Source organism: Rattus norvegicus, chromosome 10 (assembly GCF_036323735.1).
Source record: "Rattus norvegicus strain BN/NHsdMcwi chromosome 10, GRCr8, whole genome shotgun sequence".
Taxonomy (NCBI): domain Eukaryota; kingdom Metazoa; phylum Chordata; class Mammalia; order Rodentia; family Muridae; genus Rattus; species Rattus norvegicus.
Genome location: NC_086028.1, coordinates 91,282,894 through 91,308,356, shown reverse-complemented (window position 1 = coordinate 91,308,356; position 25,463 = coordinate 91,282,894). Strand labels below are relative to the sequence as shown.

The 25,463-nt window shown below is 38.7% G+C and overlaps 1 protein-coding gene across 17 annotated transcripts in view; it reads right to left on the bottom strand.

The window, feature by feature from the left end:
• Positions 1–25,463, bottom strand: part of Tanc2 (tetratricopeptide repeat, ankyrin repeat and coiled-coil containing 2) — a 320,432-nt gene that overhangs the window by 64,935 nt on the left and 230,034 nt on the right. For all 17 annotated transcript variants that reach the window (XM_039086155.2, XM_039086153.2, NM_001191653.1 and 14 more), the window contains 3 exons: positions 17,701–17,932; positions 10,221–10,387; positions 6,819–7,426 (listed from right to left, as the gene is read on the bottom strand). In XM_039086155.2, coding sequence (XP_038942083.1) covers positions 6,819–7,426; positions 10,221–10,387; positions 17,701–17,932 — 1,007 coding nt within the window. The remainder of the gene's footprint in view (positions 1–6,818; positions 7,427–10,220; positions 10,388–17,700; positions 17,933–25,463) is intronic.

Here is a 25,463-nt window from a genome sequence, read left to right as displayed (position 1 = left end):
GAAGGGTTTCCAGAAACAGCCACATGGTATGAACTGTGTTTGAAAAAAAAAAAAAAAAAAAAAAAAAGAACTGCTCTGGCTGCTGGTGCATAGTCTGGAGGAGGGCAATTGGGAGACCAGGGCGTGGCCAGTGGGGATAAAAATAAATGGGTACTTACAAATCAATTTCAGGACTTAGAACCAATTAGATATGCTGATGGCTTCAGTAAATGAAAATCTCACAGCTGTGGGTTCTTATAGTTAAAAGGGTAAAAAGCTATTAGTGTTGACTTTGGCTAAATGAGTTTTATCTGTTTCTGAAGTCTCTGGAGATAGTGGAGTGAACTGCTCTTCACACACACACACACACACACACACACACACACACACACACACACACACACACACACACGACGTGTTGTCAAGTTTCACTAAGCTGGCAATAACTCCTACTGATTGTTGTGTTATCAATCCTGGTTTGACAGCTTCTGAGGTTCTTTGATTCAGTTAGTGTTGTTTTAGAGGCTCGTTAGTAGGATAAAAAATTTCTTATGCTATTTTTGGTGTAGATATGTGTGTATGCATGTGCATGTATTTGTGTAGGTGTCTAAGTGTTCATGGGGGTGCACACATATGTGTGCATGCTTCTGTCTCAGTGGGAGGGACCTGGGTGGGCTGGCTGGATATTGAGCTCCAGGAATCCATCTTCCTGCACTCTCCCAGAGCTGGATTAAGAATGTCTATCAATACACCTGGCTTTTCTTTTGTGTGGGTTCTGGGGAGCAAGCTCAGGTCATCAAGCTTGTACTGCAAGCACTTTACCACCTGAGCTCTCTCTATAACCCTTTATGCTGTTTTTAGTATTAAAAAAAGTCTTTGTTGGGCAATGGGGTACATGCCTATAATTTTAGGGAAACTGAGGCAGGAGAATTAACAAGTTCAAGGGAAATCTGAGCTACAATAACAAGATTCAGTTTTCAAAAAGGCCCTTACTTACCTCTCCACATCCTTCCAATTTTATATTTTTGGATAAAGTCATTTTAATTTTGAGCCAGTATTTTCTTTATGGACTATAACTATCTTTAAAATAAGCTATATATGCATATTTAAGACTATAAAGAAGTGTCACTTTCTAGAAGAATCCAAGTCCCTTTTGGAGTTTCCGATTCCTACTCTTCTATAAAAGTTTCATGAGTAGCAATGGCTGAGCATTTATGCCAAGTCACAAAACAATGCTCTGTGCATCTTATCATAAGCATAACTCTCCTTTGTATATATATTGACTTAGCACATTTCTCATGAGTTTTTATGACAGTATTACACTGCATGTAATTTCTGTTTTAACTGGGCTTGAGGGAAAATTCTTTTTGTATGTGTGCGTAAGTCTGTGTTTTATTTTTATTTTTAATTGTTTTGCATTTTGGGATATTTTATGTATTTACATTTCAAATGTTATCCCCTTTGCCCGTCTCCCCTCTCCCTTCCTCCTTCCCCCTGCTTCTATGAGGATGCTACTCCCCCACTCCCATCTCAACACCCAGGCATTCCCCTACACTGGGGGAAATGAGCCTTCACAGAACTAAGGACTTCTCTTATTGATGCCAGACAATGCCATCCTCTGCTACATATTCGGCTGGAACCATAGGTCCCTCCGTGTGTACTCTTTGGTTGGTGGTTTAGTCCCTGGGAGCTCTGGGTGTGGGGGAGGGTTGGTTGGTTGATATTGTTGTTCTTCCTATGGGGTTGCAAACCCCTTCAGCTCCTTCAGTTCTTTCTCTAATTCCTCCACTGGGGACCCTGTGCTTAGTCCAATGGTTGGCTGCAAGCATCCTCATTTGTATCAGTAAGACTCTGGCAGAGCCTCTCAGGAGACATCCAAATCAGGCTCCTGTCAGCAAGCACTTCTTGGCATCAGTGAGGGAAAATTCTTATTATCAACCTTTAAAAACTTTCTTTTGGACTTGGAGAAGGAAACATAAATGTTATGGCCATCTTCTGACGGTTTTCCTACTTTTATAGTCTTGATGTATAACTGGCCTCTAACTTGGACCCTTCTGACTTAGCTCCCTGAAGCTAGGATTACTGGTAAGAACCAGTTCATCTAGATGACTGCTCTTCCTTCCTTCTTCTCTTGTGGTGGCGGGGATCAAATCAGGGCCTTATGCATGTGAGGCAAACACGATACCATTCAGTTACCTCCCCAACTCTGTTAGTTTAAATATTTGACTAATGAAGAAAATAGATTTTCATATGTGTTCTCATTTGTATCATATCACAAAAACAGAACTTTTGCTTCAGATTTTAGTTTCAAATTTTTTGTGGTGATTATATAATAGAAAAATTCATTGATTAAATTAGATATTCTAAGTAATATTAAGGTCAGAGAAATCTGTTCCTGGAAAACATGATATGTAAAACAGGACAGTAAAATTCTGACTTCCTCCTTGGTGATAGAGAAGCCTTAGAAGTGAAAAGACAGTAAGGAGCTAATTCTTCTAGGTGGCAAGGTCACCCGGAAGAGCCAAGTGTTAGTGAAGGATGCTTGGCACATCAGAATACCTAAGGGCTGATTAGCCCAGGAGTCTGTCTCCTTCCCATGCTTCGTCAATTTGCTTTCTCTATAAACACTTTTAGAAAACAGAACCCCCTCCATGCTTGTGGATTACTGTGAGACACTGCAATATCTACCAGAAGCAGTAAACTTGACTTTGTACAGATTAAACGTTATTCCATTTGGAGGTTCATACCTCACTAACTACAATTCATCAATTTATATACTGGCTATGCAGGGCTCTGGCATGGACAATTGTCATATTAAGGCAGATACCCTCTTCTTTCTTTAAAAAATCATTTATTTTTATTAGAAGAACATCCCTCACCAACTAAAAATGTGCATTCATGTTTTGCCTGCATGAATGTCTGTGGGAGCGTGTTGGATCCCTTGAAACTGGAGTTACAGACAGTTGTGAACTGCCATGTAGGTGGTGGGAATTAAACCCAGGTTCTTTGGAAGAACAGACAGGGCTCTTAACTGCTGAGCTATCCATCTCTCTAGCCCTCTATTTAACCTTAGACCAACTGCTTACCTGACAACATGTGTCAAGAACACTAATTCTCCCAAAGAAAATTCATTAAGTGAATGTGTAAATCAGGTCTGTATACATCTCAAAAACCCCAAACAAACAAAAAACCAAATCAACCAACTAGCCAAACAAAGAAACCAAAACCAACCAACCAACCAACCAATCAACCAACCCCGGCAAACCCCATTAATTATAAGCCAGTAACTCCGGTCATGAGGAAGCAAGCTCAGTGTATAGCGACAGTAAAGGATTTGTTTTCTCTCTATTTACTCACCACAGTATTTGCTCTTCTTAGTTTGAGGAAATCAAGTCAAACTAACCTAAACTTCCATACCAAGATGTCTATACTAATTATATGAACTTCATAACTTTACTATCTTTAATTCAAATACATACAAATAAAGAAGACAGGGCTTCTAATTTCTATGTTACAATAGTCCCACCCAGAGAAAAATGTTAATCTGAGAGCTGTTCTTAGCGGAGGCTAGTTATCATAAGAGAAAGTGAGGAAAGGAAATAGGAAAAAAGTATGGAAATTTATTCAGGCTGAACTTACTGTGGTACAGAAATGTTAAGCAGTAATTAGCACCACAAGGCTGGCAGCTCCCTGCTATCTCTCAGCCTCAAATTTCTCCTCTCAAAGTCACTAATGGGTTGGATAGAAATGGCTAGTGCCCACTTTTCTCAGCTACCTCACTTAAAATGCACAAGTTGCCTCAAATGGGTTTTCTACCTTCTCACTATTAGCATAATAGCAGGGTTTAGTTTATTAGATTAGTCGGTCAATCTATGTCTCAGCACCCAACAGAATAAAACAGGACAAATTAAATCCATAGTGACAGTGATGAACAGTGGGAAACAGATGCAGAATATGGTAGGAAGGTCCAGGTTTGTGAACGCTCCCAGGACATACTCTCCCACAGGCAGAAGACACCAAAGCTTTTGATATCAGAAACACATTTTAAACTGAGCAAGGCAGTGCATGCTTGTGATGCTGGTACCAGAGATGCTGAGGCTGGAGGACTACAGTCTGTTCTATGTAGCGTGATCCTGCAACAAAGTTTTGATGATAAAAAGATTCCCAGCAACATTTTGTTTAATTGGTCAACCTTCCCATTACACAACTACCAAGCCAGGCAAGGAGACTGTTTATAGCCCATTTCTTTCTGTTACGGTTATGTTGATGAAATGTTCAATAACTCTCTACGCTATGTTAATTCTTTGCTCAGATTCTGGGACAATAGGCAACTTGATTTTTAAATGGAGATAATGCACCATCAGCTGTAGCACTGATCTCTGGATGTACTCTTCCCTATACTACACTCTAGATCTTTTGTGTTAGTCTATTTTTCATAAATATCAACTAATTTTTTTTTTCAGAGCTGGGGACTGAACCCAGGGCCTTGCGCTTGCTAGGCAAGCTACCTAGCTGAGCTAAGTCCCCAACCCCCTAATTTTTTACATTACTAGAATATTCTCTGTGTGTTTAATCCCCTAGTAAGGTCAATGCACTTAGAGGGAACAACTACTCAAAGTCTAGAAAACAGACTAGAAGAACCATGGCAGTGTTGCTCCTGAGCGCTCTCTCCACACATGCACACTGGCAGCCCTGGCTTACCTGGTGTGACCACAGAGTGGCACTGAGTGGGTCTACTCAGGCCTACTGAGGACACTGGGTAGGTATTCTAGACAGAATTGGAGAGAACGTGGAAAATAGAAGGGAAAAATCTAGAAACGGAAGCTGATGGCTATGAAGACAAATCCTGCCTGGTGATAGTCCTTAATGGAAAGTAGTTGCAGCCAGTTTCTCTGAAAGGCTAGGCTAGACAGGATCCGCCCTTTAATGCTCACTAAAATTCCACTTTGTTGGCCTAGAGAGCCTTAACTATGAGATGAACACTTGAGTACCAAGGCTGGTGCTGTCCCAGACTGAGGAGGAGTTTGAGTTCCAGCTGAAATGAAAACTAAGGACAGTGTTTTTGATAACTCCTGGTCCTGTTTACAAATTTATTTGTTCTCTCTTAAATAAAATATAATGTCCATTCAGCAGCCATGTTACTAAATCATCAAAGAACAGACTACCCAGCACCTGAAGTAAGAAGTGTTTGTACCAGTCTGTTGTTGCTCTGAGTTAGTAAACGATACTGGGAAAGCAAGCCTACACAGCTATAACATACTGCTATAAGTATAACATAGCTATAACCTGCTGCATAAAAACTGTATTCTCCACTGTAAGCCCCTGAGGACTTCCTTCTTTGTAAGAAGATAATTCAGTGGTAGTCTGTTTGCTTTGGACTTACCTGCTTTTCAATCCTGACACTCCAGGGTTAGCAAGAGATTGTATGGGAACTGGCCTCAAAGTGTTTATTAAGTAATTCTAAGTTAAATATTATTTTTTAACTGCACAGTTTTTAATTCTATGTTTTAAGAGTAAGAAGCAATATGAACAAGATTTGCAGTATATGCCATTTTAGTTTCCAAGGTCTTAGCCAAGATCAACTAGAAATATTAAATAAAAAATACACGAATAAACAATTTGTAAGCTAAATTGTGTATCTTCTGAATCTCATGCTGCTTTACTTTGTCCTGTCTAGAACTTGAGCCATTCCTCTGTCTAGTGTATCCCTGTTGCTATGTTATATACCCACTAATCACTTAGTAGTCCTCTTAGCGCAGTGGTTGTTGTCCAAGTAAACTTTATCTTATTTAATAATGTCCCTAAAGCCCAAATGTAGTGATTCTGATTGACAATTTGGCTATGTCAAGGAGAATTTGTTAAGTGTCTCTTAAGTGGAAACATAAAGGCGCAATAAGCTATTTGAGATCCCACTCACGTAACTTTTATTACACCTATCCCTTTGTTTCATTGTTTTTCACTTATTACTGTGACTAATTTATAAACTCTATCATAGGAATATGTGAATAGGAAAAGCTAATATTATATAGGGCTGATTATCTCTACAACCTCAGGTATCTGTTGAAGGTAGGAAGATATAAGGCTGGGTGCTACCTTACCGCAAAACAGTTTTGTGAATGTCATACAACTCATGCAGGAGACCCATATTTGGTTTGCTTTAAAAAGCTGTGCCTCAAAATGCTAACAGCAGAAGGTTATTGTCTGTTTTTTTTTTTTTAACCTAGTCACAGGACTAAGTTTTGATATTCCTGAAGTGTCTGTTACTGCAAAGGCAGGGGAGGAAGAGACATACATTCTCAACACTTTCTTTGAACCTTGCTTACTGCTCACCAGCAGTGGGAGGAAGGGATTACGTCTGCTTTTATGTAGGTCTAAGAGATCATTAAGAAAATGTCAGTTCCTGGAGGACCCAATAGTTCCTATTCTTTCTATGCAAGCATGCTTCATTTTTAAGTTTCCTGCTCTGGGAAAATATAAATTCTTTTCTGTCTGGCATAATAGCATCATCAAAATGTGAAACTAGCTTTCTAATGACTCAGCATGAAGAAAGAGGCTGAGGCATGCCCATAATTATAGCTATCATCACAAGGCCTGGTGACCAGCAGGGCCACAGGGACACTGCAAACACAGCAGTGTCAGAGCTTCAGTCTCTTTGGTGAGTCATAGTGTGAGGAACAGGCAGTACTGCTACACTTGCAGCCTTGCTTTGAGAAGCAGAGAGAAATCTCCTCTGTGGGAAGCATTCAAGTAAGAGCATTTCTCATTGCTTTCAATATCCATGCTCTATGCAATAAATTTAAAGCAGGATCAGAATCACTTATCACAGATCTATATCTTACCTGGGATCACAGAGAAATTTGGTTTTCTCTCCTTCTTCTCTCCAGATAAGCCATTCACGAAAAGAAGGGTGCACAAACATCCGAGTCATGTCTCTGCGCTTGATTAGGAACATGGAGAGGTTCTCCATTCTTTGTTGGAAGTCTTCCCATTCTAGTGTGCCTTCAATGCTCCCAGCATTGATGGCCTGGAAGATATGTTCATCAGTAAGTGGGTGGAGAGAGGCCACTGCCACATTCAGGAGAGGCATCACCCGGTCAAAGGAAGACTGAGTTGGGAACTTCATATTGCACTGGAGTAAATAAACCTCAGAGAGTGAAACAGGAACGACTTTGTAGCTAGAACTCTTTAGCACTAGGTAGCCTTTCTCTATGAGGTCAAATGTGAGTTTCAGGTATAGATATGACCCTTGACTGAGGGTCTTGAGGTGAGAACTGAGTTTGCCAAATGTAGTATTGTCCATCTTGCCATTAAGTGAGATGTTATTCTGGATCTCTGAGCTGCTGTGAATCCGGTGCAGGATGTAAGCCTGCAGGTCCTGGTCTATGGCTTCATTCTCTTCTAGTCGATCCAAAAATATCCTATGGAAAGGCAGCAACTTGGTAATTTCCTAAAATAGATGGAGAGAGACATAGAGAGAGATAGACAGAAAGACCTTCAGTATCCCCTAACTCTCTTACAAACTATGAGGTCCAGAAATCAGTCTAAATTTCTGGGTGGCCAGAGAAGAAAATAATCCTAAGCATGATATCCATAGACTACAGGAAGCTATGCACACAGTAAGAAGATGGCTTTTTCTAATACTGAGACGCTTTGTGGGTCTTTGTGAAGAGTACATGAGGATCAAATTGAAGAGGTTCTTCCCATTCTCTTTATACCTTATACTCTGGCTTCACTGAAACGTTACCAATTCACTAAAATGGTTATTGCTGAGATTACCAATAATCTTAACCTTGGCAAATCCAAAAATTAGTGTTAGTTTTCATCTTTTCAGGGTCTTGGCAGTGTTAACAGGCTCAGGTCTCTATTAATTTTCCTTCTTCAGTATTTCCATTCTCTAAAACAGTTCTAAATATCATCTATTTTGACAGATTATTTAATTCTGAGTTTTCACTTTGCATCCTGTTTACCAAGTAATTTATACTTTGATGTTTCATAGATAAACAATGTGTGTAAATAAAAATTAAATTTTATACTCAATCACAAGACATTCCCTGTGCTAACAAATTAACTGTAGTGCCAGTGACCCTGACACTGAATCCTTGGAGGTACCTGAGACCTCTGTTTCTGAAGATGGCATGTGTTCATGTACTCACCAAAGCCCAGGATTCATTCTTGATATCTTGCTTATCCTCACATTCAGTCTGTCATCAAGTCTCTTTTCTTTTTGAATGTTCTATATAGCCTGGATGGTCTAGAACTCTTAACTCTCTTGCCTCAGCCTTCAAAATGATGCTATCACAGGTGTGAACCATCACACCCGGCTGATCAACGGCTTTCATTCTCCTTCAGAATATTTTCAAATACAGCTAGTTGAAGACATCATCACCATTCACCCTCTTTCTGCTTATACCTGCCATCCTCTGTGTTTTATGATGTACACAACCAGGAGACAGAGCTTAAAAAAATAGTGGGTCAGATTTTATCACCATATAATGCTCCCTAGAGGGGCTTCTCCTATCTATCCGAAACCACCATTCCCATCTCTCTATACTATTTTATTTTTTTTCATAGTACTGGACATGATATTACCTATAATATTACAATATGTTTCATTATACTTTTTGTTTGTGCTCCTTACTAAAAAAGTGTTATGAAATCAGAGATATTGTGTGCTTTATTTAATACTGAATCCTTAAGTATAAGGACAGTATAGGACATACTCTAAATATCCAAGACATGTCTATAGAAGTAATGAAAAACTACATATGATTTTGTGAGGAAAATAATTCTTAGAAATTCTTCATTGAAGAGAGTACAGTATTTAGGAAGTTACTTTAGGTCTTTACCCATGAAGACATTGAAATTTGGACTTATAAAATCTGGAACATGCATAGTACCCTGTCTATTCTTTGGCACTATTGAAAAATGAAGGTTTTTCTGCTCTACCTACCTAGACATTTAAAAATTCTTCTTTAATTACAAATGACATCAAGTTAGAATAGATCTCAGTTCAGTATTGCTTATGCATAAAAATCAAAAATAGAGATCATAGCTAGGTGTGGTGGCACACATCTGTAAATTCAATACTTAGGAGGTTGAGACAGGAGGATCATGAGTTTGAGGCCAGCCTAGGTTACCCAGTAAAATTTTTTTTCTTAAAAAAAAAAAAAGAAAACAAAACAAAAATAAAAAAAACCCAAGAAACAAAACCAAACACAAGATTTTGTTTTTGGAGATCTTTCCTATTAATATTTTAACAACCAAGGTACTGTCCGCTAATTAGGTTATATGTAATTTCAGCTGTAAAGATCATTATGTGGATCTAGACTGTAACCCAAATAACCCGCAGAATGATAGTAAACATGCACGGTGATGGGATTAGAGATACTGCTTCTTGTCAAGAGGGCAGTAGATATAACTCGCCAATATGCAGAGTAATAGTAAAAGCTGAAAGGGGAAAGGGGGAGACTTAATGTGACTCACCTATGTATTAGCTATTACAAGTGGGCCATATCAACAGTGGGATAATTCTATATTCTATGTGTTCTTAATCAAGAAGGGATTTTTTTTTTTAAAAGAAGAGACTCACTGTTCCAAACCATACAAACACAAAAGAACAGGAGCTATAACTATAACTCCTTAGCCCAGTATTTTTTACAGACTCAATTCCATATTCTTGGTTTTTTCAGGCCAATAAACATTAAAAGGAAGCAAAAACCTTATCTCTCAGTTGTAATAAATATAACCTGAAGTCCTAATATTGCCAATATTTGCTAGAGGAAGGCATATACAGTGACAACTTTCATCCATGCTACCAAAAAATGAGCTCAAAGAGAAGAGAGGAAAGAAGTGGAAATCTGAGCTCTGAGCACACTGCAAGTGTGAAGTGGCATTCAAAGTGTGAGGCACTCCCCCTTGTACTACTACATTAGGGCAAAGTCCGAAGAATAGACTTTTGTTTTGCTCCTTTTAGACTGATTCTGAACTCAACACCCTTTTCTCCTGCTTCAGGTGTGCTAGGGTTACATACTTAGCCTCTTAATGCTATTCTGAGGAACATTCTATTAAGCCTTACCCAGAGCAATGGGAATAAGAACTTGACATATAGAGAGAATGTTTTTTTTCCTAGATCATGTCTCTTAGGTTTAAGAAGAGCTAAGAGAACCAGGATTCAGAACCTTTTCAGTTTAAGTTCCTTGGAAGGGAGATAATCTATGGTTCAGAAGCAAACAGCCACATACCTGTAAACTGGTCCTAACTGTTACAATTAGTTTGAGCCAAGAAGGAAAATTTCCAATCATTTTACTTAGAAATGATACAATTGTATCCCCATAATCCGGTTTGTGAAATTCTGCTTCATTTAATCCATCAATTAAAATGATGAAATCTTCATCTGGGATTTTTCTCTCTGAGATAGAAAGAAACAAATTACTTCACAATTACCAAGTGGATAGGTGGGTTCTCATTGGGTCTTTGATCACAGATCAGTCTGGAAAAAATGTATTACAATGTATAACTTATTATAAAGACATGCTATCATTCATTTGGTGAATTACTTTGTTTTTCCATCAGGTCACAGGTATATAAGCATGTGTATTTTAGGATCAGGAATATTGTATTTTCATCTCCAGAGTCTGACAGCTAGAGTTATGAGCTCTTGAATGTGGAACTCCACTGTTCCCTCAATATGTAAAAGCTAAATAAAGTGGTTGTTTCTATCATAGTATAAAGAAAATAGCATCACATACTCTTTTGTGAGTTCCTTAATGACTGAGTAGTATATAGAACTATACATGACTGTGTCTGGGAAGAGAGGATGCAACATGGATGAACCTGACCTGGCAGGTCAGATCTCAAGATCCTGGCAGCTCCCTAGAGGATGAGCCAGTCCCGTCACTGATCCCAGGGGAGGAGTCACGTCAGAGAATTGCTGGCATTTAGTTCCCTTCTAAATTGATTGAATTAACTTATCTTCAGGTTCAGGTTGAGGGTGCTTAGTGAGATTTCAGGCTTGTACTCTCACTAAGTGTGTATCAACTCTTGACTAATATTGAATACTTCTGGTTATCTAATGAAGAAACAGGTTTAATCTGAAGAAAAAAATAAAATTAGTTTCAAAATAAAAGGTCCAGACTACTGTAAAATACTGGTTCTTTTAATTTTTAAACATGAGCATACATGTTTCCCCCCATGTTTTGCACTACAAAATTAATTTCAGTTTACCAATATTATGCCAATTCTCAAATTATGAAGAGGTATTTGTATATCTTTTGCCAATACTTCTGATTGAAACCAGATATATCTTTTGCATGATGAGTAAATACTCCACCACTGAGCTATATCCACAGGCCACATAGTTTTGTTTTTTGAGACAGGGTTCTCCGTGTACTCCTGGCTGGCCTTAAACTCAGAGATTCTCCTGTCTCTGTCCCAACCCCCAGAGTGCTGGGATTTAAGGTCACTACTGCCTACCTCCAGGCCAGATAATTATAACTTACTTTCAATTGTCTATATTTTAGGAAAAGAAATAAACTATAGATTCCAGTTCTAATTTATAATAATATTTTTAATAAAATGTTACTATAAATGACATGCACTAAGAAAACAAAACAGTCTTTTAGAGACTCCAAAAATTAAGGAAAATTTTAAATCCAGAAATTAAGTCAAAAATTAAGTATTAGAGGAATTATTAGGAATTAGGAATTTACCTAAACAACTGGGAATTCTTTCATGCTTGATTTTGAGAACCCTGACTCCCTGAATTAATTGTGTCTTAATTTCCACAGAGAAAATGTCTAGATGTACCTGGTTGGCTGAGCATCTCCTATGCTGACAAGTTCCATGCTGCTCCAGGAGAGCGCTCCAGTTTCAAGAGCATTTGTTCAGCAGGTGGTAGCCTGAAACAGGCTGTGGTGGGAGCATTTCACACTGGAAACAGGCAAGTGTTAAAGTAGTTCTTCCTTCCCCAGGGACTGATGAAAGCTTAGCACAACCTGTCCCTGCCCTTCACACATCCTCTAACTTTACATGGTGATTCCTAAGCCAAGATAGTCACAGGGATAAAAGGGCTGATGACAATGCCCCATAGAAAAACATTTCAAACACTTCTTAAAGATTACATTTGTGGGGTGTGTGTGTGTGTGTGTGTGTGTGTGTGTGTGTGCGCGTGTATGTGTGTGCGCGCGCGCACGCGTAGTCAGTCTCTCCTACCATGTGGGTCCCCAGAGGTTGAACTCAGGTTGGCAGGCTTGGAGGAAATGCTTTTGCCCACTGAGGAGCCAGCTCATTGGCTCTGGGTATTATAATGAATGAAACAATTAATTTGCTAATAAAGCTAAATTTTATTTGCAGAAATTTCCAGGAGTACTCACTCCATGAGTAAAACATAAATATTTCTTTTCTCTAAAGTGGACTAATATGGGCTGGGTTGTATATTTGTCTACCATACAGAAAGTCCTGGATTTGATCTCTAGCACTGTAAAAAGGAAAACATTTGTCTCTCTCTCTTTTTTTCCCTTTTCTTTTTTTTGGAGCTGGGGACCGAACCCAGGGCCTTGTGCTTGCTAGGCAAGCGCTCTACCACTGAGCTAAATCCCCAACCCCAACATTTGTCTCTTAATCAGGATAATATTCTTTTAATCCCTGTGAGATTTTTCTCCTGTTCTTGGGAAGAGATACTTAAGTTACCTAGGGATGTAGGCTTATAAGATGTCAACAGATAAGTTTATTTAAGACATCATTATACTTTAAAAAAAAGAATTTAAAACAAAAATTACAAAGAATTTTTTAATGTTATGGACACTGTAAAAAATAGTATTTTGCTAAGTAATTTCTTGTCTTTTGTTTAATGATGTCTGACAGTTGTACACTTAAGAGACTTTAAAGATCTTCAGACTGTTTTTTAAATGCAGCTAGCCTTATACAAATGCTTCTTTATATTCATTTTCAAGCTTTTACAGAATAGTAAAAGAATTTTTAAAATTAAAAATGCCAAACAAAATTGCTATTTCCTATTCTGCCATGTATGAACATTTAAAATGTAGCTACTATTTAGTTTTTGATTGTGAGTTTAGTCTTTAATGGCTGAGCCATGTCTCCAGCCTGCAACTACTATTTATTATCAGAATTATTTCATAGAAAAATATTTATTTTAGCTCTCTCTGGCCTCTCTCTTTTCTTTCCCTTTTGTTCCTTTCTCTGTCCCCTCTTTCTCTGCCTCTATTCTCTTCTCAACTCCACTTCTCATGCCCCCAAATAAAAGCCATTTTATATTAGAAAATAATTTAATTAAAAATAAATATATTAACTTTTATATACTTTTAAAGTCTGTGTCTATAACCACTCAAATTATAGATAATCTCATTTCTTATTTTGTCATGGACTAATTTAAGACTTTTAAAGTATGAGTCACTGCTCTGGCTGAGGAGTCACTCACTGGAAAAGTTTCCCGAGCTTTTAATCTTGTTTTAATCGCTATGAATAACATTCCCTGGGTGCCCCTTGTAGCCTCTGCTTACATAAACCTTTAGTGTGTCTTTGGAATCTTCCCCAGTAGTCCCTGTAGTAGTAGACTGTACATAGGTGCCTGGGATAAATGATGCTCAGACACTGAATGGGAAGAGGAAGCAGCTAGAGATGAAATCGCAGCAGCCTTAGTCAGTCAGTGTGCTTCTACACAGACGCCTCTCACAGATCCACAGGCAAATCTGTCCCTCAATCACCTCCCTTTAGGGGTGGCGCTCCTGTCCTCTTGTTCATCTCAGTGGCAGAAGCAAATGCTTAATGGGAAGCTTCATACTATTGGAATCTTCAAAACTTTTGGAAAATACTGTCATTTTTCTTTTAAAGGAGAAGTGAGTTATTAATGATCTAATTCCTGAGTATGAACTGAAAAGTATTTTCCATATAATTTTCCTCGGGGGAAAACTCTAGTTACCTGAGAATAAAATGTATATATAATAATGAAGGCCATTTCAGCCATACACTCTGATAAGTTGGTAACTCTATATAATCATGCAGCTAAAAACCTGACCAAATTGAAAAAAACATTTCTGTCATTGAAGAAAATTCCTAGCCCTTGGTCTTGCCAAGGCTTGACCACCCAGTTTAGGGGAATGTCAGGGTCAGAGGCGGGAAGGGGTGGGTGGATGAGTGGGAGCACCCTCATAGAAGAAGGGGGTGGGAGGATAGAACAGTAGGTTTATGGACGGGAAACCGAGAAAGGGGATAACATTTGAAATCTAAATAAAAAATATCCAATAAAAACCAAACTCACACAAGTTATTTTATATTATTCATTTTGACATATAGGACACTGTCTGCATGACCTGCTCTTTAACCTATAGGTTATTTAGAAGTAGGTTCACCTATACATATTGAAGATTATATTGTTATGGATTTCTAATTTAATTCTGTTGTTTTGGACAATTCTGCTGTGGTATTTACTTTCTCGGGCTTTTCATGCCTACAGTGTACCACTGTTCACTGTAACAACTCAGCATTGCTCCCTGAGGTGCTGCTGCCTTTTTTTTTTTTTTTGAGAGACAAGCTGTCTTATTGGCCAGGGACTTGCCACATAGGCCAGGACACTGTCTAGTGAGCCCTCGTGACTCACCTGTTTCCTTTTTCCCAACAGTGGGATTAAAAGTGTGTGTGCCTGCCTGCCTGCCTGCCTGCCTGCCTGCCTGCCTGCCTGCCTGCCTGCCTGCCTGCCTGCCTGCCTTCCTTCCTTCCTTCCTTCCTTCCTTCCTTCCTTCCTTCCTTCCTTCCTTCCTTCCCTCCCTCCCTCCATCCTTCCCTCCCTTCCTTATAAAGGTACTGATTATCAACAGACTAAGCTAGCTCCCTAGACTGATATTTTAACTTTCATTTTTGTTGTTTTAGAGGCACTATGTAGTCTAACCTAGTCTTGAACTCACAGTCCTCTCACCTCAGCACCCTAAGTGCTGGGATTTTTGACATGGAATACCATCCTCAGATAACTTTTAGAAAATTTGAGATGTTCTATAGTTCAGAATAGAGTTTATGTTTTCTTGAAGAAAATATATATTTTGTATTTATTAGGTAATATTCTGTAAGTATCAACCAGTGCGAGTTGGTTGATAATATTGTTCAAATCTATACCTTTAATTTTTTCCTCTACTTGTTTCAATAGTTACCAAGAAGCATTTAAATACCCATCCCTAACTGGGCTTTATTAGGCTCTTTGATGAGTTTTTGATTCATGATTCCGGAAGCCTGATTCTAGGTACATAATGTGGATTCATGTCTACTAGTTGCTTTTACTAATATTGGTTGTTTAAAAGTCTATTCTGACACTAACAAACTACTCTAGATTTCTTATGGTTATGTTTTACTCATTGCTTTTCTATTCTTTCATTTTCAATGGTGTGATAATTGAGTAACTATGAAGGCAGCTATGGATCAGATTGTATTCTTTATTCAGTCTGAGAGTTTCGGCATTCTGATTTACTTACTTCATTGATATTTTACAACTAATTCCTTAATATGATCTACCTAATTTTTAAAAATTTTTTTCTTTTGGTTTGATTAAACAATTTTTAACATTTGTAAATTGTTTTTCCAACTGCTGATTATAACTTTAAGAGTGAGTAGAAACCCCCAGAATAAGATGAAGCAATTGAATTTAGAGTTCTATTAATAGGGATATGTAAAGGGACAGAGAAATAAATGAGTAGATATATCTTACAGTAAAATAATATGGTTGAGAATTTGGTGCAGACTCAGCAAGCATCTGTATATTGTCTTTGAACACCTAAGGGCATAGCTTTTTGTATCACTGCCCTTTTAAAATACCCATGCATCACTGGGCTGTGGCACCAAGCCTTTAAACCAGCACTAGGGAGCCAGAGGCGGGTGGATCTCTGTAAGTCTGAGGCCAGCCTGATCTATATTGTGAGCTCTAGGACAGCCAAAGCTACAAAGAGAGACCCTGTCTCAAAACAATCAAATCAAATCAAATCAAACCAAACCAAACCCATGCATATGAGTTGTTTCTCCTTAATACCTCTATTCAAAATGTATTTCCTGAAATATCTACCATGTTCAAGGTGAAAAGATGGGTATGAATGATAAAAGATGAACACAAGTTTTGAAATTCAACATATACAATTTAGTCAAAGAGAAATAGTAACTTGAGCAGAAACAACTAATAATTGTATAGCACAAAGTTTATCTGGTGTACTATAAATGTTCATTAAATGTTCACATTAAATTTTAAGATTTTACATACACATACATACACACATACACACATACATACATATATACATATACACATACATACATACATACATACATACATGCATACATACATACATACTAGTGTGTTGAGTAGCACAACTGAGATACTTAATCATTATTACTCTGTTTGACTTCCAGTGCTGACAAAAACAAGTGGAGCGAGACTTAGTGGGTCTCAGTGGCTTAGTGGGTAAAGGGACCTGCTTCTATACCTGATGACCAGTTTGATTCCTGGGACCCACACAGTAGGACAACAGAACTGATTCTCACAGGCTCTTTCTGATCACCACATACAAGCTGTGGTATAAGTATACCCACACAAAATAAGTAAGTAAAATGTAATAATAACAGTAATAATAGTAGTAGTAGTAACAGTAATAAAAGCAATAACAATAGTAATAATAATGGTAATAATGATAGTATAGAGGAGGGTGGAGGGATGGCCCAGTGGGTAGGAGTGCTGTGCAAGAGCTGGAATCCCCAGCACAGGAGCTGGGCGTGGCTGCACATGGCTCTAACTCCAATGCTGGGGGTGGGGGCAGAGACAGGAAGATTCAGGAGCTCAATGGCCAGTCGCTGAGAGACCCTGTGTTAAGACAATTAAGGAAGAAAGCTACAGAGGAAGACACAGCCTTTTCCTCTGGCCTCTGTACATGTGGAAGTGTACATTCAAGTGTGTACCATGTATGCAATCCTCCACATCAACCTGCCTGTCCACACTAAACGTAAAAATTTAAAAATGTGAAAAAATGTGTAGTAGAGAGAGGTTTAGGAGATGACTGTGCTTAGGCTTCAGTGAATGCCAGGGCTGTAAAGAGAGAGGAAGAGCAGGCCTGAGCACGAGAGGGAGGCAGATCCCACACTTTCATTTTTATTAAAAACACTGGCTTTTCTGATACAATTCATGAACCACAAAATGTCCACGTGCCTTTTTACATACCATTCGAGTGAACAGTTAAGAGATTTCTAGTGTAAAATACTGAGGTATGAACCATGTCATAATAAATATACTGCTGATAATTTCTAACTATAGGGTTTCCTGTCATAGAGACTCTGAAACAGTAAGATGGGGCTGCAAATTTATTGATTGATTCTAATTCCACAGAAAGGATTAGAAGCTTTACTACCTTTACTAAAAGAAAACCAAAATCATTTGGAAATTAAAATAAGAACTTTTACAAAGGAAGGAGGAGGGATCAGTTTCTACAGGGATTTGTTGATTTGAAATAGGGTCCTGCTACAATGCCTAGGTTTGTTTTCACTTCCTGGATTCAAGCAGTCTACCTACTCCAGCCTCTTCCAAGTGCTAGGACTACATCTGTGCACTATCACACTCTACCCAGAAAAACTCTTCTGGAAATTATAATGTGTAAACATCAGCTACAGAACATTTAGTTTTGGTAATCACTTCTATATCACAATCCAAGAGACCACAGCTCCTTTGAACCTTAATTATACCTTTATGGAGGTTCTCCAAGGGCTCTAGGACTCCTCTTCGGAAGGAGGCCATGGGGTCTTGGACACAGGACCGGAGGCTTAGCATGCTCTGCAGGTGAGGCTCCCGAAGAAGCTGCTCCCGGTAAGCTGTCAGCTGAGGTGAGCGGCAGAGCAGGGCAGCAACATTGTGGACAAATTCTGGTACCAGGCAGGTATAGGCATTGTCTGCTTGGCAATAGTGATAGGCAACCACCTATGGAAAGATGAGATTGCACACAGGCTTGTTAGCAGCTCTGGTTACATATGACCAGACCCTAACACCGCCTTTGGTTTTTCCATTTTCTCAAATTTTTTTTCAAATAAAAATAGAAGCCACTAACACAACTGTATAATTTATACACAGTCAAAAATTAGACATAATGTATGTATATATTCTAACAACCCAAAATTAAAGTGTATAAATAAAAATGGGATAGTCCTTCTGGATTATAAGAGACAGGAAGCAAGACTGAGAAGGAAGACGTACATTAATATTGCTAACATTTATTCAACACAGTAGTATAGAAAAGTCTACTCTTGTAACAAAGCATTGGAACTAATACAATGAAGAAAATCATGTTACTCTCTAGAGATACACATGCTCACATCAATTTTTGATATAGTCTTATTTTTTTAAAAAGATGAGCCTATAAAATAAAATAACTTAGATTTTAAAATTATCAGTAAATATTTTCTGAAAATTCAGACAGAGGAAAAGTACCAAAATTATATGAAAGAAAGAAGGAAAGAGGTTAAGATTTTTGCTAAATTTGGGTCTTAAATTCTCAGAGTTTAGGAGTCTTAATAATGTTTAGGTTCTGGGCTTCTGGCTAGCCGTCTGGCTGACCGTCTGGCTGGTTGGTTTAAGCTGTTTGTTAAGAGTTACACAGAATTACTCCATATCGTCTGTTATGGTTTTTCTTTTTGTCTCAAGTGCAAGTGCAAAAAAGAGCTTCTTCTTTTTGAAAGGGGTGCACTAATGTAGCCCAGGCTCGCCTACAACTCCTGGTCCTTCCGCCTCCGCCTCCAGAGTAGACAATCATGCCTAGCACAGAGAGTGACTTTAATATAGATCACTCTTCAGGCTTATTACTGCCAAGAAAAGTGATGACATACTGTAGAAACCATGGCATCAGCAGGAGAGATTCAGCTTGATTTATGGAAAGAATCTGACAAGGTGCTCAGAACACAGTCAAGAGGGTAATGGCATTAGTGGATTCCACCCTCCTCCTCCTTCTCCTCATGTCACCATTGCCCTCCTTCTCCTTATGCTCACTACCACTCTCTCCCTCCTCATGGTCACCACTGTCCCCCTCCTCCTCATGGTCACCACTGTCCCCCTCCTCCTCATGGTCACCACTGTCCCCCTCCTCCTCATGGTCACCACTGTCCCCCTCCTCCTCATGGTCACCACTGTCCCCCTCCTCCTCATGGTCACCACTGTCCCCCTCCTCCTCATGGCCACCCCCACTTCCACACTCGTCTTAATCAGCACCACCATCACTGTGCTGTGTGCTCATTTCAGTAACTAGCTTTGTGCCTATAGGTAACTTGGACATCCTAATAGCACTCACGTGTGTACTGGGAATGCTGCTCTTCAGTTACCTCTTAGACAAGTTTACCACAGAGGAGTTCTATTCTGAAAAAAACCTAATTTGTAAGTGTGGTCGTCTCTTTAATACATTCTGTAAATGTCAACTCTTTTAAACAGTTAAAAATCTTTCTCATTGAACATAAATCAAATAATACGGAGATGTTAGTGTATATTTAAAGCCACACAGGAACTGCTTGTGAGTGAAACAAAGAAGTCCAAATTCCATAGGAGGACCAGAAACCAGAGGTTGAATTTAGAGCTCCACTTTTCTTTAGGTGATTAGTAAAGACAGTGTTAGCAGCCTAAAGGAAAACCTCGTCCTCTCAGTCAACAGTGCAGACAGTACTTATTGCCTTCATGGACACAGATCTTTGAATCTACATGGAGTCTTACCATATTTTGCTTCAATTGATTCCATATGTGGAGGCAATGTTCAGCTCAGCAAGCCTTGTATAATTTGCTTTTTATGTAATGCAGTGGGGTATTATTTTACAGATAAAGATTATGAAACTTGGAAAAAGGGTTCTTTTACTGCTTTTGTTAAAAATCATATTTTTTAATCTTGTTATGCCTTGCAAAATACTACGGCATTTCTTTATTTTTATTTTTTATTGGATTTTTTAAAATTTACATGTCACATGTTATCCCCTTTCCTGGTTTCCCGTCCATAAACCCTAGTCCCATTCCCTCTCCCCCTTCTCTTCTATGAGGGTGTTCCCCCACCCTACCACCCACCCCAAAAAAATCATACGTGTACTTGGAGATTTTTTCCCCAGTATTGAGAATTGAGCCTAGGCATCTGCAATTAATGCCAAGCACTCTGCCACACTGCCATATTGAAGCCTTCAGATGTGCACTTGGATTAATGAGGTTTCATCTAACAAGTCAGCGTTAAAGTTATATATTCTAAAGCAGTCTCTTTTTTAATTTTAGTATTTGGCATTCCAAAGATAAAGTCTTGATATCTTTGAAGAATTCTGGTAGAAAATCCACTCAACATCTTTGGATTTGCAAGGTGATTCAAAATAGGTTATTAACTGTGCATTTCAAAGGAGCTGTGTGGTATGTGTAAGTATATAAGGTCCATGAAAACTATGTTAGGCACGGAGCTGTCTCAGTCAGATAAAATGACAGCACCCATGTCTAAACAGCTGTGTGTCAGTAACATCAGTGCTGAGAAGGTGTAGACAGGCAGACCTCTGCAAGGTAGCAGAGCTTATCATGAGCTACAATTTCAGCGAGACCCTGTACCAAAATGCCTGGTGCTCTTGGGGTCAGAAGAGGGCATCAGATCATCTGGAACTGTAGTTAAAGATGGTTGTTAGCTGCCATGAGGGTGCTGGGAATTGAACCTAGGTCCTCTGGAAAAACAGCCAGTGCTCTTAAGCACTGAGTTACCTCTCCAGTCTCCCAAACTGTCCTTTGATATTACCTAAACATTTCCTATGTATAGAAACAGGGAGCAATTCCAAATGTCTGCACTTTTCCCCAGTCTCTCATTTCATCAGTAAAAGTACATTTATATAGCACTCTACAACTTTGAGGAAGTTATTATACTCACTATAGTTAGAGCTTCTTGGAAGTGGCTCAGAATCCATCTATCTGCCTTAATAAGCCAACTGGCACAACGCTTTCCCTGGGTGGATTCTTATTTCTTAAGATCACTTGTCTTAATCTCATTTTTAGCTGTGTCTTTCTTTTTTTTTTAAGCTCTGTCTTTCTTACATAATTAATTTTTCTACCCCATTTTACTTATGTTAACTATCTAAAATTTTTATTGGAATAATTCTAAACAAAATATATTTGCAGTAACTAGAGTTACATTACTTCTTTGAAAGAAGACAGTAAGTAAATGTTATGTTCCTTCTTCACAGAAGAACAAAGGGGATGCTGGAAGCCCACACATACTTAAGTATAGAGGTCAGCATTAGTATTTTGATTGGGAACTGGGAAAATGCTGTCATGGTAAAGGTGATTGCTGCCAAACCTGAGGACCTGAGTTCAATGCCTAGGACTCAGAGCTCCCATATATTATCTTCTGACCTAGACACTTGAGCTCACACAAAATAAATTAAATGCAATATTAAAAATATTTGATTGGGTTAGAGATGATCTCAGTGGCAGAATGCTTACCGAGCGTGCCATGATACTGCCAAAGTGTGTGTGTGTGTGTGTGTGTGTGTATGTGTGACAACTTTGATTTAATCCTATATCCAATAAATAACAAAATGTTATTATTTTATTGGGTAATCCTTATTAAAGAATTGAGTGGCAGCAAATCTTCCAGGCTTGTATTAAAAGTATCAGATCCTCATACACCACAGAGCATTTTATATTTCAAATGAACACCTATGAACACTAATCTCATATTAAGGAAAGATAGTTTTGAATGTCTAGAATTCATTTGGACAGAAAAAATCTAGCTAACATAACAACTGACATTAGTATCTTTTAAATTCTAGAGTGACATTAGCTCTTCATTTGGGTCAGTTCTCATATTCTTAAGCCCACCGACCACTCAATACACCGGGTTTATTTTATTTTATTTTTTTTGAAAAACATAACAATATTTAGCATATACCGAGTGCTCAAAATTATACAACAGAAGGATATGCTAAAATCCATTTGATTTGATTGAACTATTTACAGTCATGAGTTTAATGTTGTCAAAGTTTTATATGACTGCAGAGATTATAATATAAATAAATAAGTGCATACATCTGCATGTTAAAAGAATCCTAAAGTTTGATGTTTACATTCCCTTGTTGGTCCTTATTTTTTTTTCATCTTTATTAACCTGAGTATTTCTTATTTACATTTTGATTGTTATTCCCCTTCCCAGTTTCCGGACCAACATCTCCCTAACCCCTCCCCCTCCCCTTCTCTATGGGTGTTCCCCTCCCCATCCTCCCCCCATTACCGCCCTCCCCCCAACAATCACGTTCACTGGGGGTTAAGTCTTGGCAGGACCAAGGGCTTCCCCTTCCACTGGTGCTCTTACTAGGCCCTTTATTGCTACCTATGCAGTTGGAGCCCAGGGTCAGTCCATGTATAGTCTTTCGGTAGTGGTTTAGTCCCTGGAAGCTCTGGTTGGTTGGCATTGTTGTTCATATGGGGTCTCGAGCCCCTTCAAGCTCTTTCAGTCCTTTCTAAGATTCCTTCAAGGGGGTCCTGTTCTCAGCTCAGTGGTTTAATGATGGCATTCGCCTATGTATTTGCTGTATTCTGGCTATGTCTCTTAGGAGAGATCTACATCTGGTTCCTGTTGGCCTGCACTTTGCTTCATCTATCTTACCTAGTTTGGTGGTTGTATATGTATGGGCCACATGTGGGGCAGGCTCTGGATGGGTGTTCCTTCTGCCTCTGTTCTAAACTTTGCCTCCCTATTCCTTCCCAAGGGTATTCTTGTTCCCCTTTTAAAGAAGGAGTGAAGCATTCGCATTTTGGTCATCCTTCTTGAGGTTCATGTGTTCTGTAGATCTAGGGTAATTCGAGCATTTGGGCTAATAGCCTCTTATCAATGAGTGCATACCATGTGTGTTCTTCTGTGATTGGGTTACCTCACTCAGGATGATATTTTCCAGTTCCATCCATTTGCCTATGAATTTCATAAAGTCATTGTTTTTGATAGCTGAATAATATTCCATTGTATAGATGTACCACATTTTCTGTATCCATTCCTTTGTTGAAGGGCATCTGGGTTCTTTCCAGCTTCTGGCTATTATAAATAAGGTTGCAATGAACATAGTGGAGCATGTGTCTTTGTTATATGTTGGGGCATCTTTTGGGTATATGCCTAGGAGAGATATAGCTGGGTCCTCAGGTAGTTCAATGTCCAGTTTTCTGAGGAACCTCCAGACTGATTTCCAGAGTGGTTGTACCAGTCTGCAATCCCACCAACAATGGAGGAGTGTTCCTCTTTCTCCACATCCTCGCCAGCATTTGCTGTCACCTGAGTTTTTGACCTTAGCCATTCTCACTGGTGTGAGGTGAAATCTCAGGGTTGTTTTGATTTGCATTTCTCTTATGACTAAAGATGTTGAACATTTCTTTAGGTGTTTCTCAGCCATTTGGCATTCCTCAGCTGTGAATTCTTTGTTTAGCTCTGAACCCCATTTTTTAATAGGGTTATTTGTCTCCCTGCAGTCTAACTTCTTGAGTTCTTTATATATTTTGGATATAAGCCCTCTATCAGTTGTAGGATTGGGAAAGATCTTTTCCCAATCTGTTGGTTGTCGTTTTGTCCTAACAACAGTGTCCTTTGCCTTACAGAAGCTTTGCAGTTTTATGAGATCCCATTTGTCGATTCTTGATCTTAGAGCATAAGCCATTGGTGTTTTGTTCAGGAAATTTTCTCCAGTGCCCATGTGTTCCAGATGCTGCCCTAGTTTTTCTTCTATTAGTTTGAGTGTATCTGGTTTGATGTGGAGGTCCTTGATCCACTTGGACTTAAGCTTTGTACAGGGTGATAAGCATGGATCGATCTGCATTCTTCTACATGCTGAGCTCCAGTTGAACCAGCACCATTTGCTGAAAATGCTATCTTTTTTTCCATTGGATGGTTTTGGCTCCTTTGTCAAAAATCAAGTGACCATAGGTGTGTGGGTTCATTTCTGGGTCTTCAATTCTATTCCATTGGTCTATCTGTCTGTCTCTGTACCAATACCATACAGTTTTTATCACTATTGCTCTGTAATACTGCTTGAGTTCAGGGATAGTGATTTCCCCAGAAGTCCTTTTATTGTTGAGGATAGTTTTAGCTATCCTGGGTTTTTTGTTATTCCAGATGAATTTGCAAATTGTTCTGTCTAACTCTCTGAAGAATTGGATTGGTATTTTGATGGGGGTTGCATTGAATCTGTAGATCGCTTTTGGTAAAATGGCCATTTTTACTATATTAATCCTGCCAAGCCATGAGCATGGAAGATCTTTCCATCTTCTGAGATCTTCTTCAAGTTTTTTCTTCAGAGGCTTGAAGTTCTTATCATACAGATCTTTCATTTGCTTGGTTAAAGACACATTGAGGTATTTTATATTATTTGGGACTATTATGAAGGGTGTTGTTTCCCTAATTTCTTTTTTGGCTTGTTTCTCTTTTGTGTAGAGGAAGACTACTGATTTATTTGAGTTAATTTTATACTCAGCCACTTTGCTAAAGGTGTTTATCAGGTTTAGTAGTTCTCTGGTGGAATTTTTGGGATCACTTAAATATACTATCATATCATCTGCAAATAGTGATATTTTGACTTCTTCTTTTCCAATCTGTATCCCTTTGATCTCCTTTTGGTGTCTGATTGCTCTGGCTAGAACTTCAAGAACTATATTGAATAAGTAGGGAGAGAGTGGGCAGCCTTGTCTAGTCCCTGATTTTAGTGGGAGTGCTTCAAGGTTCTCTCCATTTAGTTTAATGTTAGCTACTGGTTTGCTGTATATTATGCTGGGTTTACTTATTAGCATGATCCTTCGACTGTTAAATCAGCTAAGAAAACAAACAAGCAAACCTGGAGATCACTAGGCAGATGGGACTGGCCTGATGGTGATGATCCTCCTTTATCTGTCTCCTGAATGCAGAGATTAAAGTGTGGGTCACTGGGGTAAGAGAGATGTTTAGTGGTTAAGAGCCCTGGCTGCTCTTCCCAAGGTTCTGAGTTCAGTTCCCAGCATGCATACAGTTACTCAGAGCTGTCTATAGCACTGGTTCCTAAGATGCCCTCTTCCGGTCTCCTTACATAACAGCAAATCAGTTGGAGCAGGCAAAACACCCATCACAAAAAAATAAAACGTGAGCTACCACCACATAAGTTACTTTAGTATTTCTAGAAATCTGAAGGCTCATTGTAAATAACTACTTTATCTTCCTTTACTCTCTTAACTCTGATTCTAATCTTCACTCTGGAATTGGAGGCTAAAAATAATTCCCAGGCTTGGGTTAGTTCAGTAATTTTCCAGTTTACCGCCCTACCTTCTCTTCCTCCTTTTTTCCCCCTTCATTTTCTTTTAAAGCAACAAGACTTTTATTTTTTAACTTGGACTCATTTTAGACTTACAGAAATGTTGCAAAAGTAGTACACAGAGCTTCCATTTATTCCTCACCCAGCCTCCTTTATTAGTATTTTATATAATCATAATTATGAAAGCCAGTAAATTAACA